The sequence below is a fragment of the Triticum urartu genome, chromosome 5 (assembly GCF_003073215.2).
Source record: "Triticum urartu cultivar G1812 chromosome 5, Tu2.1, whole genome shotgun sequence".
In the NCBI taxonomy this organism is placed as follows: Eukaryota; Viridiplantae; Streptophyta; class Magnoliopsida; order Poales; family Poaceae; genus Triticum; species Triticum urartu.
In genome coordinates this window covers 540,884,724-540,901,829 of record NC_053026.1, presented here as the reverse complement: position 1 = coordinate 540,901,829, position 17,106 = coordinate 540,884,724, and the positions used below count along the sequence as shown (strand labels likewise).

The 17,106-nt window shown below is 46.1% G+C and overlaps 3 protein-coding genes across 3 annotated transcripts; all 3 read right to left on the bottom strand.

Annotated features, from left to right (window-relative positions):
* Positions 1-1,569: 1,569 nt before the first annotated feature.
* On the bottom strand, positions 1,570-7,799 carry LOC125510531 (protein OSB1, mitochondrial-like). The gene is made up of 5 exons (XM_048675745.1): positions 7,405-7,799; positions 6,552-6,690; positions 6,372-6,444; positions 5,558-5,715; positions 1,570-2,006 (listed from the first exon to the last, which is right to left on the bottom strand). Exons 1-5 carry the CDS (start codon positions 7,752-7,754, stop codon positions 1,809-1,811), a joined length of 918 nt encoding a protein of 305 aa, XP_048531702.1. The 5' UTR covers positions 7,755-7,799; the 3' UTR covers positions 1,570-1,808.
* Positions 7,800-8,070: 271 nt separating this feature from the next.
* LOC125510532 (sec-independent protein translocase protein TATA, chloroplastic) lies at positions 8,071-10,061 on the bottom strand. Its single transcript, XM_048675746.1, has 2 exons — positions 9,641-10,061; positions 8,071-8,425 (listed from the first exon to the last, which is right to left on the bottom strand). The coding sequence occupies exons 1-2, from the start codon at positions 9,977-9,979 to the stop codon at positions 8,279-8,281; spliced, it is 486 nt and encodes a 161-aa protein (XP_048531703.1). The 5' UTR covers positions 9,980-10,061; the 3' UTR covers positions 8,071-8,278.
* A 5,102-nt stretch (positions 10,062-15,163) lies between these two features.
* LOC125510530 (CBL-interacting protein kinase 7-like) lies at positions 15,164-16,731 on the bottom strand. The gene has a single exon (XM_048675744.1). It carries the CDS (start codon positions 16,623-16,625, stop codon positions 15,330-15,332), a length of 1,296 nt encoding a protein of 431 aa, XP_048531701.1. The 5' UTR covers positions 16,626-16,731; the 3' UTR covers positions 15,164-15,329.
* Between the last annotated feature and the right edge of the window lie 375 nt (positions 16,732-17,106).

Below are 17,106 nucleotides of genomic sequence, written 5' to 3'. Positions count from 1 at the left end.
TCATTCACGGCCGATTAATCGATCCAAAATGTCAAATCTAGATAGCAAGCTCAGTCAAACGAGAGAGGGAGAGAGAGACACAAGACTGGTCAAGCGAGTAACACACACAGCCCATGCAAATCGGCCTGCATTTTGCTGTCAACACATGCGCCGGTCGATCCGTGGGCGGACAGCGCGCATGTGGTGCACATGAGCGCTGGATCCAAGCGTCCACGCCACCGGCATCCATCAATAAATCGAGTGAGGTCTTCAATCTTCTTTTCGTTCTTTTTTTTGCCAGAGGAAAGAGTAAGCTCTTTATCCCACTTCTCAAGAGAAAATTACATAAACTGACTGCAAGAATCTTTTAGACTAGTCACAATGCGAAGTAACTTAGACTAGTAACATCACATTTTACTAGGCTATGTTACTACCTCCACAGTGGATAGTAACATATATGTGTTATCATGTTATAGTTCATTTATTAGCATATAGACTCATATTGTCTTGATATGTGTCATGTCATAGTAACTAGCTAAGTTACCACCATCACCTCTCTCATCATTAAATATGTGCTACATAAACAAAATTATCTTGAAAAGTATGATGTTACTAGTGATGTTATTTCCACTGTGGCTAGCCTAATAGAAGCACAACAGAAATCAAAGCCACCCTTTGTGCCTTGTGGGATGGTCTTTATGGCTTTTCCCCCCCTTATTTTTTACCGGGAAGAGTGAGGCCTTCATCCATATCCCAAGACCAAATTAGCCATCTTTGTTAAAATTATTATTGAGCCTAATTAGTCATCTTTGATGTCCCTATCTCTAGATCTCTGTTTTGCCTTAATTTCTTCCTGAAGCCAGATTTTCTAAAGCTCACTATGGGTAAATTTGAGCCTAGAAAACTCAGCATCAGACAGAACCATGGTCTCAGATTTTATATCTAGTTTATCATATTCTTCAAGAAGGATTTTCTTGTATCTCCTAAGTTTACTAAGAATTTAAGATACAAGAGAAAACGAAGTGTAGTACTATACCCCTTGAACCTTCTGGGATGGTGCGATGGCTTGGTTGCTGGAGTGGATGGTGCCTGGAGAAACAGTAGGCACATGTGCCCTTCATCAAAAAAGAGAGAGAGGGGAATGAGTAATGCTACACGTACAAACGAGTTACAAAGAGAGTTAATTTGATTGGTCAATAGATGGCAAGGCGGCCCACCCCTCTGAAAATCAGGGGAGGGGGGAGGGGTGGCAAGTTTATGATTGGTTAGTGGATGGAAAAAATCGTAGTCAGCGTGTAACTCTTTGTATGTTTAGCATTATTGGGGGAAAATAGCCGTCAGGTCGACACAAATTTCGATGCAAATCATCATTGTCTGGTCGACATATTTTTTCGGTGCAAATCATCGTTGTCTGGCCAGGAGCATCAGAGTATCGACGTGTATCCTGCTGGTTCGACGTGCGCCCCTCAACAGTGAGATATATATTCCTAACACAAGTTGCGATATTCGGGGACAGATTCGACAGTGCAGAAACCTCCCACGTATAAACTGCAAACTCTTGTTAGTCATCTGATTAGACGGGAGCGGGACTCGACCGATGGAACGCGTCAACTGATGTGCGGATGATAGAGCTTCTCGTACATAGACATGTTCACAAATTTGTCACTACCACCGACGTGGAACAGATGGACTAATAATAAAGCCTCCGGAGCCTACCTATGTACAACGAAAACCGAGACGCGCAGATGACTTGGCGCAACTAACGCACCTTAGGATACTGGAGCTGGATGCTTGGGGGATCAGAAGCTTCCTCCCACCTATAGCAGGGCCTAGTCGCTGGCGTCAGATGTCATGAAGTCGTCGGCATACATGTAGGAGACTGGTTTCCTCTGCTTGTCCTGCAGGGAACCCATCCTCGAGTCCAAGATCGCCAGCTGGGAGACGACCCAGTTGGGGTTGTTCCTCCCCTCAACCCACAGCGCTTCGCCGGTGCTCTTGTGCTTGAAGTCTGGATACCTTGGGTTCTTCTGCTGACACATACGTAAAATCATTAGTCATCATTGTATGGATTAGGGGGAGGGGGCATATACTTAACGTATGATGGACAAATCATTGCTGCAAACAAATGAATATACATGAATAAAAATGCAACCGACTGCTATGATAAAGCTTGTGGGGGGCTAGGAAAGGAAGATGGCACCGAATTTCACAACCTAACACGATGTGGCTGAACCTAACATGATGAATCATTTTTGCAAGTTATTATGAGGAAAAGAAAAGTCAGAGCTATTTGGAGATTCTAATTATATAATTAGACCAAACTAAAACTAGTCGCTGTCCAATGCAATACAATATCTTGTAGCATGGAGAGGGGAAACTAATAAACTATGAACTACATGTAAATAGGGAGAAAAGGATAAGAAAACAATCCACATGAAATTTCTACTTTGTTACTCCTAATGCCAGTAGAGGAGAGAGAATATACGGAGGGGATCCAAGTGAGTGGAGATAAGAACAGGAGGAAGACAACCCATTCACCGGGTCACATCATTTTGTTTATCTCATCAGTGATCATAATCTTTCTCCTCTCTCAGTCCAATAGCTCGCTTGGCTAGCTCAATGCTAGCGTACACGACCGGATCTCATCCTTTCCCTCTCTCATGTCCAGCGATCAGTGAACAGAGCTATTGACGTGGCAGCAACCACAGCAGTGCACCAACAGCAATAGCTTCAGCAATGAAGAGGTGCAACAGCAGTGGCGATAGCTAAGACGAAAAGCAATGGTGGCAGCTCACAGTCCTCCCCTCTGGCCCATGCCCCCTGGATTTATGGGTCTTGTTCCCCAGCAAATTATATCACTGGCGAACCCTAAAGCACATCGAACAAAACTATATCACAGTTTGACCACACATTTGAAAACTATGGTGTACTATACATATCATGGCAACCAACATTTTTAAGGCAGCAGCCATAAGGTGATCAACCACCGCTTGCCGCTTAAGCTCCTAAGGTGGAAGAAATGCTAGGACGCTGCCAGGGCACCTTACAGCCTAAGCGGTGTCTAAGTGTCGCCTTATGGACACCTTAAAAACATGGATGGTGATGAATCACATTTTACTTCCATTTGTTATTGATCTTTTTCCAAATTCAAGATGAATGACTTTGACAATTCTCTGTGAGCGTATAACACTGAACCATAGTTTTTAAGGCGGTAAGGCAAGGTGAGGCCCTTAAGCCCTGCCTTAACTTCTAAACAGTTAGGGCGAGGAGGCAAGGCGTGGCAAGGCGGTGCCTTAGATATTACAGGAACAGAACAGTGGGTACACGCTCCCTCCGTCCCAACATAAGTGTCGTTGAAGTATAACTTTTGTACTAAATCAGCGACACTTACTTTGGGACGGAGGGAGTATATTACAATGAAAAATAGAAAGATTGAACAATGGCCCTTTAGTTATGCACTTCCCCATGGCCCAAAAGCCCAAGTAGTAGCACTATACTCCTCCTATGGCCTAATTCCGCTGTCCCTCCGTTCTCCCTCAGCACAACCACCACACATCTTTTGCTCCCTTTCCTCCTCATACAAGCACATAACCCTCACACTCATCCATTCTCCTCACAACCCCACCCTTGACCCTTCTCCCTCGCTGCAACCTCTATTCATCCTCACAAGAACAGCAGATTTGATCGAGGAGGGGAAGGTGACTGGAAGCACACACAACGACAGGACACTCGCCGGAGTGCAGGAGGTGGCAGGATCGTCATTTCCAAGCCCCAGGGGCAGCCACATCGAGGAACATGAAGCGGGAGAGACCCCTGGAGGCGGCAGACACTTCAATGAGGCAGCCATACGCTAGATGTCTAAGGCAGAGGCAACACCTTACCACCCTAGGGCACCTCAGCACTGAAGCAACAGTTAGGCTGTGCCTTACAATCATGACTGACACAAGTGATAAGTCATAACCCATTAAAATTCGATTGCACAGAATATTACCACAGTACTTATGTTAATTAAGTTGGCACAAAATATATAAGGCGTGCAGAACACTGAAGAGGGGGGTGGGCACTCTTCTCAAATTTCGGAAGCCATGCCCAGTCTTCTTGTCCAAAGGGAAAGACAAGCCCTGATTCTTGGTACAAATGAAAAAATAACATTAAAGAGAGTTATTATTTTATTTTAAGTTTCTCGGCTACATTCGGCATCTTGCCGTTTTTATTTTCCATGTTGGCTACACTCCAATACTCCTCTCTGGCTCTCAACTATTTCAGCATTTCTTTGGTGGTTTAAGATGTTTAGGGCCCCTTTGGTTCGCAGGATTCTAAAAGCACAGGAATAGGATAGGAATGCATGTGCAAAACAGAGGACTGGTAAACAGAAATTATGTCAACTTGAGTGTTCGGTTCACACTTCATGGGAATTGGAAAAACATAAACACCTAATAAAAATAGTAAAATTGACGTCAAATCACATGCAATGTATAGTTAGAATGTTACTATGCCACTAAAGTTTGCAGGCTTCTTTGGATCGTAGGAATTTAGAAATGTAGGAATAGGAAATAAAGGTAGGAATGAGATGTCATGTACTATGAACTCCTACAGGATTTCAAAACACATGAATTTTATGCGTCTTTGAATGATGTACAGGAAATGAACACATGAATTTTACAGGATTTAGGAGAGTGGAGAGAGATAGGGTGTAAGTGCATTGGACTTCTCAAGGGAAAAATAAAATGAGGTTTGAGCTTATGTTTAGATTCCTATGGAATGGAGGGTATCTAGCAAGCACTGATACAGCAGAAACTGCCAACTAGCCGTCCCAGGCAGGATACGGCGACATGCCAAGATACACTAGGATACGTGTATCCGCAGTATCCCATGATTCCAGTATTAAAAAAAAAGGAAATACCCGCCGTATCCCCGATATGGTTGTTGAGCCGCGTGGGTCAGGAGGGGTTGGCGAGGATTGGAGTGGTTTGGCCAGTTTAATCCCTGTGAATCAAATGGGCTGATGGGGTTTTCTGGGGATTTTGGGCCCTGCGGGGATATTCCCCTGTAATCCTCTTCAAACCTCTTCCATCAAACGAGGCCTTAATGGGGTAGTATTCTGATCTTATCTCAATTTCTCATTAATTTTTGTGTCTTAACTCTATATTACATGGCATATTTTTTGTTTTATTTTATATATACTCGCCGTATCCCCAAATGGCTGTTTTTGGAATATGTTGTATCCCGCATCCCCGTATGCGTATCACTGTGTTGCCATCCCCGTGTTGGTGCTTTTTGGGAGGGTATAGGAATGGATTCCATAGTAATTTGGTAAACCCATTCCTATGAGATCCAAAGGGCTTGGAAAAATTCATATGGATTGGAATCCTCCAAAATTCCTATGAAATTCCTTCAATCAAAATAGGGCCTTAACAGTGTACTCCATGTTTTGCGCTCAGTCATTTGCTACTGGATAAACACTCATAAAATGTGTAGGTGGTTTACATACAAAGACAGACATTAACACATAGAAAACAATATACGTCAATGCATCTAAAATTCTAAATGCCCCAAAAGGAATAAAAGGAGATGTCACCTTATCTTTCCTGTTATCCCACCAGTCAAGAGGATTAGCGAAGAATGCTTGCCACAGTGCTTCAGTTGAACGAGAGGAGGAACTCATGTAATCTCCCTTTTTATTCTCAGTTGAACCAGAGGTAGAATCATTACCAACATAATCTCCATGCTTTCCACCTTTAATTCACAACCAAGTGTCAACCTTTACTATTTTTCAATATATTTTCTTACATCAATATACAGCTATCTAGCATCCAGTTATGTGTATCACTGGACTAGAGCCTCTTAAGAATTAATACTGGGCTATATATATACAGGAAAGATGTTGTTTTGAACCAAAAATGCCCAGTTGAAAAAATCCATGAAACTTGATGCAATTTGGTGCGCAAATGTCTGACAATCAAGCAAGAAAGAGTACTTATCTTGTGTTGCAAATTTTGGCACTAAAACCCATGATAAATTTGGCTACATGAGATAACTTCTCACAACCTTACCTGCGGTCTTTCAAATGTAACTTGCTATCTTCTAAAAGGTGCACAGGGTAACACTTTAAATACAGACCTTAAATAGAGGGGCCTATTACACATGACTTTGAAGACTACAGAACAATATCCAAGCCCCAGAATGATTAGACATTGAACATAGCCAGTTTGAAGGAAATGTGAGCAATACAAAATGCAAACAATTACAGTACTGCTGTCTACTGAAAGTAAATATCGCAAACAGACAAATAAATAACCATAAGACAGAAGTATAAACAAGTGAGAAGAGAAGCAGTAGTTTTTCAATACGAAATGAAGATATAAGTAAGCCAGCTCGAGTTAAATCCATACCATCCTGGCTTGACTCTGAATATAACCGCACAGGTTGGAAGGACTCAATGAAGTTGAACTGTTGAACGACAACCTGCAAAAATATATGATACTGTTCATAACCACGAGAAAGAGCAGTGATGACAACAGCATGAAAAGAAAACATGTTAAGTCAATTACAAATTATTTGCAGAGATGTACCTTGTAGTAAACCTGCCGCTTCTCAGGCCCCTCCTCAACAGTATCTGATACAAGCCGTCCAGAAACAAATATTCGGTCTCCTTGTTTTACATGCTCAGAGGCCATAACAGCCAAGTCGTCCCAAAATGCAAGAGTTACCCTACAAGCACCGCCCCATTAAACACTTATGAATACTAATTCATATTAAGAATGTAATGGACAATCATCTAATGCATTATTTAACATGTGACGAGAAGACGATATAGCATGACTGCATGACTTACATAGCAACAAAGAGGTACGGTTCCTAATTTTGCTTGAGGCATGCAACAAACTTCAGTTTTGGGTTAGCAAACTCATTAGACAAAGGGAAACAATTATTGCATAATGCAAAGTGGAGTTTCAGGCTTAATTAACATGTTAATCATACTCTTGACTTCATGCTTAATCTGGACCTTGCTCTCAGCTTCATGCTTAATCTGTGAATGATTCTTGCAGAAGATGTCCACAGCACATTAGTTGATAACATATTTCTGAATCTTGGTGCGTAACTCTTATAGCTAACTAATAACCCCAAGGAAGAAGCATACTTAAAATTTTCCTGCCCCAACTAAAGTCCCTTTAAACTGAGGCATCAATCTATGGCAAGGAACCGTACATAGCGCATGTTTGTTCTATTAGTAATTTGTAACATCTCCATATCTACATCAGCACTAAATTGCTCCCCTCTGCATAGTGCCGAACATTTGGCGGCATCCATGAACTACCATGCTAGTTACACTAATAAACACGGCCAAACACGTTAACGGCATCCACTCGAGCTGTAATCACGAGCTAGCACAGCTCAGGCTCAGCGAATGCCGAAATTACTTACCAGGTGGTCTCGGTGGCCGACTTCCAGACGGCAATGCGCCCCCGCGCGACGGAGGCGCCGCTGGGGAGCTGGCGCAGCTCGATGTCCGTGCCCACCGTCCCTATGAGCCGCACCGAGTTGCAGAGCTCCCTGCTCCACGGGATCTCGTCCGGCCGCTGCGTCGTCGGAGCCGCCTGCTGCGGCGCGGCGGCATCGCCGTAGCCGGCCGAGCAGCGGAGGCGGCCGCTCCGCGAGAGCAGCGGCGGCAGGCGGAGATGGGAGGAGCTGAGGAGGAGACGGCGTCGGCTGGGGCTCGGGCTCAAGGTAGGGTTTAGGGTTTTGAGCGAGGACGCGACGGCGAGGAGAACCATGGCGATAATTTCGGATTTTGCTTCCCTTTCCACTCCCGAGAGTGTGGCCTCCTGAGTTTATTGCCCGGGGGGAAGATGTCCCGCTGCTGCTGGGGCCCAAAACGTTCGGCTATAGTGGCTGACAATGCGGGCCCACCCGCTAGTGTCTCGACTATAATCCTGGCACATCTTCAACTAAAAAAAAAAAAATCCTGGCACATCCTCACTACTACAAATCCAACTGAGTTAGCAATGTCAGGCACAATTCTTCACTGCTCTATTCCAAACTGATATACTAGTACAATACTATAATTTTCGACAGGAAAAACAACAGACGTACACAGGTAACTTCATACATTGATGTACACAAGCAACCTCATACATTAGCAACATGGTATTTCAGAGGGAACACATTTTCGCCGGTTACAAATAATATTGCTGCATGGCCTGAAGAACAACAAAAACAGGGAGCAATGTGCTAGAACATCACGATGTTTTTACATACACAACTTTACTCTTCTAGTTCGCGATCGTTGGCCCGGTCCTCATGCGCTCTCTTTCCTACTCGATGCCTCTAGCTCCTTTTTCTCTTCATCGTCGCTGCTGCTGACCGCCGTGGGGGTTGCAGGTGGAGGCTGGTCGTCGCCTTCCCCGGGTTCTTTCTTCAGTTCTGTTTCAAATTCCTTGGCTGCCTGAGAATGGATTTAGATAGGCAGACGGGTAAGGAAACAAGTCATAAACTGGAATTGAATGGTCTGCCTACAGAGAAGTGTGCAATAGTTATATGATTTGATAGGCAAGGAAATCAAGTTTGTGCAGTGCAGACCTTCTGCCTAGCCATGTATTTAGCATAACTCCCTATTTCACTCCAATACATGTCACATATCCCCATTGCTTCATGGGCAAATCAAAAGCACTCTAGAGCACATCGACCCCAGATCCGAGACTCACACTCATGTTGGCCCATGCATCAGCAAGTGCAAGCACAATTCAGCATGGCTGCACAAACTAAAAGGTATGGGACAACCACACACATTTGGACTAGATAACATAACACAACATTGTAAAGCAAACGACAGCATGAGCAGAGACCAATATCATCTACTCCCTCTGTTCCTAAATACAAATCTTTTAAGAGATTCCACACAATCTACATACGGATGTATATAGGCATATTTTAGAGCGTAGATTCACTCATTTTGCTCCGTATGTAGGCCATAGTGAAATCTCTAAAAAGACTTATATTTAGGAACAGAGGAAGTACTAAGGCATATATGCATATGTATCCACTGAATGAATTCCTTGATAACTTAATCTAATAACTGCAAACGGTGCAGACAAGCTCAAGCTTGCCTGTTGGCAAAATCAAAATGGACATGGTGATCAAGCTTGAAGCTTCAAACGCTCCCAAACTATCCCGTCTTAATCGATAAGTTTCTCACATCAACCCATATTCCCTGATTGACTGCTTATGCCCAATGAAGATGCTAGAGCCAGTCCAGTTCATGTTAAAATGATTGGAAGGACAGAACACCTGCATTCAGTAGCAGGAAACCTACTCACGGTTACATTTGAAAGTAATATAGCACGGTAGCTACCACGAATACCTATTTACAGTTTACAATAAATAAAGTGGTATATGAATATCAGATAGCAGCACATGAAAAGTACCCAAATCATCTGCTTCAGCCAATAGGCACAAAGCATGTCCCATATACCCATAGTGTTAAAGCTCAAATGTTTCAGCGATTTGACTACCTGAATTGGGCATCTAGAAATCGAATACTGATTTTAAGTTGCCCCTCTTTGTGACTTTGTTATACTCTACTGCCAGGATTTTATAAGGAAGATAAATTTCCCTATTTTGATACACGCTATCTTTACTAATTTAGGCTCCAATTCCGTACCTGCTGGAAGCTCTTGACGGTCTTGCCGACGCTGCGGCCGATCTCGGGGAGCTGCTTGGGGCCGAACAGCAGCGCCGCGACGCCGGCGATGACGACCATCTCCGGAACGCCGAGCCCGAACAGGCACTTGCACCCGAGCGCGCCGCCCCCCGCGCCCGTCCGCCTGGGCCGCGCGGCCACCGCCACGGAAGCCGCCGCGACGGCGAGCCCGCTGCCCGCGGCGAAGGAGGACGCCCTCGAGGAGAGCCCCGCGGCGGCGAGGCGCGCTCGGTACGCCGTACTCCTCGCCGGCGGTGGCGCTAGGGACGAGGAGTAGGTCGCGACTGGAGCAATCACCATGGCTGCCGCTCGCACGCCGGAGTGATAGGAAATGGGAGGAGTCGCGGAGATTTTTCTGATGGGATAGAGTTCTGTGGTTTCTGCGTTAGCACGTGCTTGTCTCGTGCCTCGACGATTGTTCGATGCACATGGGCCGTTTATATGGTCCGGCCCATATGATTGGGCCACTGACAAGAGGCTATAATTGTTTTGTGCGAGCAGGCGAGAAATAAACATTGTCTCAAAAAAAAAGGCGAGAAATAAACATCGAAATCACTAGTTGAAGAGTACTCGTTGCAAAGATCACTCCAACTCCCTAGGTTGCGACAAGTGACGCACATGCAGTGTCACTTTCGCAACCTGGAAGTTTTTCCTTTTTTCATAAATATGTTTATTAAAAACATTTTATCTCTCAAACCGTGCGTCCAAATCTCGAACCGCTTTCATCGTTGGATTCCTCGCGTTTAGATCTTCCAAACTAGATCCCATGTTGGTAGGTTTTGACAAACTTTTTATTCGTGAAAAAACCGGACAAAAATATTGAACCGGGAGCACGGGTTTTTTCCCTTCCGAAAGAGGCACACCCGAGCCTCTCACGAAATCACAATCATGCCTCTCGCGGAATGAAAAAAAAAAAAGAGAAAACACAATTTTTTCTGTTTCCAAGGAGGCACGGCCGTGACTCTCGCGAAAGCACATCCATACCTCTCGCGGAAACAAAATCGTGACTCTCGCGAAAGAAGAAAAAAAAACAGAAAACATGTTTTTTTTCGTTTCCGAGAGGCACGGCCGTGACTCTCGCGAAAGCACATCCGTGTCTCTCACGAAATCACAACCGTGCCTCTCGCGGAAGCAAAACCGTGCCTTTCGCGGAATGAAAAAAAAGAAAAAACACATTTTTTTTCATTTTCGACGAGGCACGGCCGTGACTTTCGCGAAAGCACACTTGTGCCTCTCGCGCGAAGCAAAACCGTGTCCCTCGCGAAAGAAAAAAAGACAGAAAATGCATTTTTTTCGTTTTCGAGAGGCACGGCCGTGACTCACGAAAGCACATCCGTGCCTTTCATGGAAGCAAAACCGTGACTCTCGCAAAAGGAAAAAAAACAAAAAACACGTTTTTTTTGTTTCCGAGAGGCCGCGAAAGCACAACCGTGTCTCTCGCTGAAGCAAAACCGTGACTCTCACGAAAGGGAAAAAACAGAAAACACGTTTTTTTTGTTTCCGAGAGGCACGGCCGTGACTCTCGTGAAAGCAAAACCGTGCCTCTCGCGGAAGCAAAACCGTGACTCTCGCGAAAGAAAAAAGACGCGTTCTTTCACGCAAAAAAAATCCCGAATTTTTTTATTGAAAAGTTAAGGAAAACCGATGGAAAAACAAAATGTCAAAAAAAACCCGTTTAAATAGCCGAAAACACGTGCGTAAAAAAAACAAAATTCGGAGGGAGCACCCAGAGCACGACACGTCACAAATGGCTGAGAGCGCGCCAAATGGCGCTATCGTTGCGATGCTCCCGAAGGAGCGCTCATTAACTAATGGCTCCCCAACATCACTGATTTTCTGCAAAAAGAAGAACATCACTGATCTTCCGAGTTTCAGTCCAATGTCTATCTTTTTTTTTGCGAGGAAAAATGATTTTATTCAATGTTTATAGAGTTACAATCGAGAGACACACGTTCCTCAATACAAGGGGGGCTATGGTTAAGCCACATTGCCGTAGTATACTCCGTGCGGCTGTAGTTTGTCAGACGATTTGCCACTCTGTTTTGTTCCCTTCGTATCTTCTGCGGAATAAACTCCTTACCATTCATCAACAATCTGATCTACGAGACAAACAGTCCATATGCTATATGCTGAGCGATCCACACCAGTCATAGACAAGGTCCTCAAAGCCTCTGAAGAATTCGACTGAATAATGACCAGGAGAACAGTGTGTTGGATGGTCAGTGTCATACCATGCATTAAAGCATAAACCTCTGCTTCGAGAGCGTCGTTACAGTGGAAAATAAAATGATAGGCTGCAAAAATAATCGACCCATCATGCCTACGCATAATCATTCTAGTCGTTGCCGAACTGTTCAATGTCTATCTCTGATCAGTGCCCAACATTGGTGCAATTGTTCTTTGCCCTAAAACCAATGCTTCAATTGTTCTTCTGCGATAGTGATGACTATGTCGTCTTGCAGTTTTTTCTTTTTAAGTAAGGTGCCCGCAAAAAAAAGTTGCTCGTGCGGAGTAGGGCATTTTGGAGGACGAGCTCCATGGCACTTGTTTTTTTGAGAAAATTGAAAATCATATTTTTAAGATTCAAAAAATTCTGAAAAATCACACGCATTTGTATTGATGTGTTCTACATGTGTGTAAAGTGTACATTATGGTGAGAGCTACACAAAAGACAAATTTGTGCATTTTTATAGTGAATAGTGTGTGTACTGTTCACCATTTCAAAATCATGATTTTCTCCTTTTTGTGTAGCATTATGTTTTTCATCTTCCAATTTTACACACATGTACTATACATCCATATGAACTCATGTGAATTTTTAGATTCTTTTTTGAAACTTCAAATGAGATTTTCAATGGTGGTGATGATCCAACGGTCTTGAAGAGCTCCAACCAGTCCTGGTGGCATTGTTGAACTATCTTTTCAGCTCTCTGCGACCTCATTCTAATGCTTATGTCTTCTGTTGTGGGAGGCGGCGGTGTCCGCGGTTTGTTTTCTTGGTGCGTGCACGACGTTTTGGAAACCTAACAACCTATCCAGTGTTCATGTGGGCTCTCGGCTGAGTGGTTCTGCCTTGCCGGCAGTGCAACGCCCTTCGATCCCGGTCGAGAGGGCAGAGGCCTTCTTCCGTGGTGTAGACATATGCCACTTTGACAATGTCTCGCCGGCGGAGCAAATAAGGGTAAGATCTTTCTCTGATGGCCTCCCTCCCTTCAGGATACCGCCTTTCCGCTCTGGTGTAGTCAGCAGGGTGAGCAATAGAACAAGGCCTTGACATTGTAGCTATTTTGCTTCCTTGTTCGTTGTCTATGACTATGAGTAGTTGTTTCCTCAACACTATCGTAGCTGTTCTTTTTATGTCTATATGATTTTTTTTATTATAAACATGTCGATATGATGTTAGTCGCTGCAATTCCTGATTGGTTGTCGGCTTTATAGTTTAGATTAACATAAAGTCGGGTTCATCTCGAGCCTTCATTTAAAAGATATACTTCATCTATTCATAAATATAAGATGTTCTAATTTTGTGTGAATCGAATGGATATATGCATGTTTTAGTGTGTTTGTTCACTTAGTTTGGTCCGAATGCAGTCTTGTTGAAATATCTAAAAATCTTATATTTGTCAATGGAGAGAGTAATTTATCACGTGCAGACGTGCCAAACTGTTGTGGAATATATGCCGTCGTACGTGCTTATCATCGCCACCAATCCTCTCCATTTTCCCCTCCGCTGACGGAGGTACTCATGACGATAGACCTACCAAGAGAAAGATGAAAAGAGCAGAAGATTATTTTGGCTTCTCTTTGCAATGTCTGTCGATTCAGAATTGGCAACAGACAGAGACAGTCAAACGCCAACATCAGTATGCGCCTCTTCATTTGCTCATGCTGCAGCTGCTCCATTGCCCCCATTTTCTTGTAATGGCCTTGTCGGCCGGCCAGCACACATACTCAAATGCAATACCTCGTTCTCCCTTTTCACCAGTTTAGACCGGAGAACTTGCGGACTACAGTAGCTTCAGAGAATAGACTACTGTAGGAGATAAGCTGGCATTGCAAGTTACTTATAGTTTTGTCCCTAAGCTACTGTCAGGTACCTTAATTCCATGGTGCCCATGTCAAGGTCGCTCCTTTTTCGCCCGCTGGTATCTATCTGACCCACTACCCACTCGCTTTCGTCGACATCGATCAACTCCTAGGCTTTCTGAACCTACTTTGACTTCTCATTCACTACTGCCCACTGACACCGGCAATAGGTTTACCATTGATGCTAATCACTAGACACAAATTAGGAGTTCCTGAAACTAGGATGTGCGTGCTAATCACTTAACAGAAATTAGGAGTTTGGGAAACAGAATGTGCGTGCTAATCACTTAACATGAATCACCAATTACACTTGTGAACAGGATCATGCAAACCTTGGTGCAGTACTAGTCATCTGTATTGCATAAAAACCTTTAGTGTCCATTTCCAGTTCTGATATTCAGACATTTCCATAGCGTATACGAGCCAGTGATTGGAACCGATTGCTTCTGTTTGACCACTACCCCCACTACTTTTACCGAGATGCTTACTCGTCGACAGTTCCAATCATCCTGCCAACCTTTGTGCGTCGTGAAAAGCGATTACGGCATATTCTTGAGCAAGGCAAATTCATTGGCGCTTCAAACGGATGGACGCAGATGACTCTTCCATATATGGGCAATCATCAGGCCACCACTGAAGGACAGACATGAAGGAACTGACATGGAAAACGACCAGCACAACAAACAAGAACGCGCTGAGATATTGTTGCGAGTTAAGACAGGGAATTCGTTCCTTGGTCCTTTTCAGTTTCCAAATCCTGACAGTAATTACAGTAGTCATTAATGGGTAAGCAGCACCTACATATGCATAATCGTAGGGACAGTTGCAGGCAGCTGAGCTGCAGTTTTCTTCTGGTTCAGACGTTCAGTAGCATACCAGCCGCGTGGTGCATTAGACTGTTATAATCTCCGCCAAAAATTTATGAAGAGTTAGTGGCCCTTATTGTGCTGGCAGGAAACACCTTGGAGTAGCTGTCATGGCACTAATTTATCAGCACTAATTGTCTTTGGAAAGCCCTCAGGTTTGCATTATGCATGTGGAGTTTTTAATGGAAAAGAAGCAGGCTACCTTCCAGAGAGTTCAGACAATGTTCCAACCTGAATCATGTCGCCTAAGGCCTAAGGCTACCATATAGTACCATTAGATTCAAGCCTCCAAGTTGAAGTAAGCATCACAAATCATGGCTCGACTAACAACCTAGCATCTCCTTGCAAAGGCAAGCATCACTTTGATTGAATGGACTAACAACCAAGGACAAAAAATTATGCCATTGTGTTAATTTAGGTTGTTCCTTAATTTGGTGCATGCAGTGTACCAGTGTATGGTTGTGTTCATATAGTCAAAAGATCAACCCAATTATAAGGCCTGGTTATTATCATCAGATTCAGACCTTCAGGCTAGCACCACAAAGACACAGCTAGATTCATTCCCACAAAATTTCTAATCACAAGCATCAAATCAGAGTGAATGAACTAATAACAAATCTACCCCCTTCAATCTGCCACAAAGTCCTAGTTAGCTCTTTCTGGCATCAGATCATACATGTACATCCCCCAACCCCTCCTCACAATTCCTCGCATCCATGCCACGCCATGACCACCTCCCCAAGCTCCGTCCTAAGCTCGTCCCATCCGAACGCCTGGACCTCCTCGTCGTCGCCTGCCTCCAGCCGAAGCTCGACGAGCATCAGGGGTGGTGCCACCTCCGACATCTCCATGGACATGGCCACGAGCCCTGACAGGCCGCCTAGTGGAAGGCGCTCTACTCCTTTCTTGCCCACCATGAAGTAACCGAGCTTTGCGCCCGAGTGCCCGAGCTGCTCGACCATCTGCTCCGGCGACGCCGTCGTCATGAACCGCTTCTCCCGGCTCCGCCGGTTCTCCCCGAAGAGTCCCGACAGGTCGAGCCCCGGCGACATGCTTATGATGTCGAACGCGTTGAGTGTTGGCGGGGCCTGGAACAGGAGGTCGCGCTCCGGCGCGCCGCCGAGGAGGCTGCCGAGCTGCGAGTCGAGGCTGAGCGACCGTTTGAACCACGGGTGGCTGGAGAGCTCGGCGACCGTGAGGCGGGTGGCTGGGTTGGGGTCGAGCAGGCGGCTCACGAGGCGACGCGCCGGCTGGGACACCCACTCCGGGAGCGTGTACTCGCGGCGGTGCGCCTTCATGCACATCTCGGCGATGTTGGAGTCGTCGAACGGCAGGCGGCCGGCGAGGAGGACGTAGAGGATGACGCCGCAGGACCATGCGTCGGCCTTGACGCCGTCGTAGGCCTTGCGGCGGAGCACCTCGGGCGCGGCGAAGGCGGGCGTGCCGCAGGCGGTGTGCAGGCGTCCGTCGTCGCGGTGGGACTCCGGGAGCGCGGCGAGGCCGAAGTCGCAGACCTTGAGGTTGCCGTCGGCGTCGATGAGGACGTTCTGCGGCTTGACGTCGCGGTGGGAGACGCCGCGCGCGTGGCAGTAGATGAGCGCGGAGACGAGCTGGAGGAAGACCCGGCGCGCGGCGTGCTCGGGGAGGCGGCGCTTGGGGAGCGCGGCGAGCCTGGAGAGCAGGTCGCCGCCGGGGGCGAGCTCCATGACGAGGTAGACCTTGGAGCGCGTGGCGAGCACCTCGTGGAGGCGCAGCACGTTGGGGTGGCGGAGGCGGCGCATGGCGGAGACCTCGCCGAGCACGCGCGCGTCCATGCCGGCCGTGGCGGCCAGCTCGGGCTTGTCGAGCACCTTGATGGCCACGGCCTCGCCGCCGACGAGGGAGCGCGCGTGGTAGACCTTGGCGAAGGTGCCGCGGCCGAGGAGGCGGCCGAGCTCGTACTTGCCGAGCAGCGGGGCGGCGTGCTTGCCCGCCTTGCTCTTGGCGACGGCCATGGGCGGCGGCGGCACCGAGGCGGGAGGAGGCCCGGGGATGCTCTGGTCGGCAGGGCAGGGCAGGGCAGGGCGGTGGTGCTGTGGTTTACAGGGGGCGTGGGTATATATGGGGCGACTGTGGTTGGGTTTGGCACGTTGTTTATGCCCTATCGGCCTCTCTGTTTTTGTCTCTAAGCTCTTGTATTAGTGGCACAGGAACAGTGCTGCTGATGGTTGGCACTTCTCTTGTGCTATTCGCTTTGGAGAAACAAATGGTAATTGGAGCGTAGAAATTGCGTAATATTCGTTTTAGTAATATTAAATTAATGAGCACGATGAAACTAGATCTTCTCCATTGGCGGCAAGATATGGTCCGGCTGAAGCTGAACTTCACAGGTCACGGCGAGGGCTGAGCTGTCACTGTGCTTTCACATGGATATTACATCTACGTGTAATAAAAATCCTTTTGAAAAAAATCTCCACCAAGTTGTCCTTTACCTCA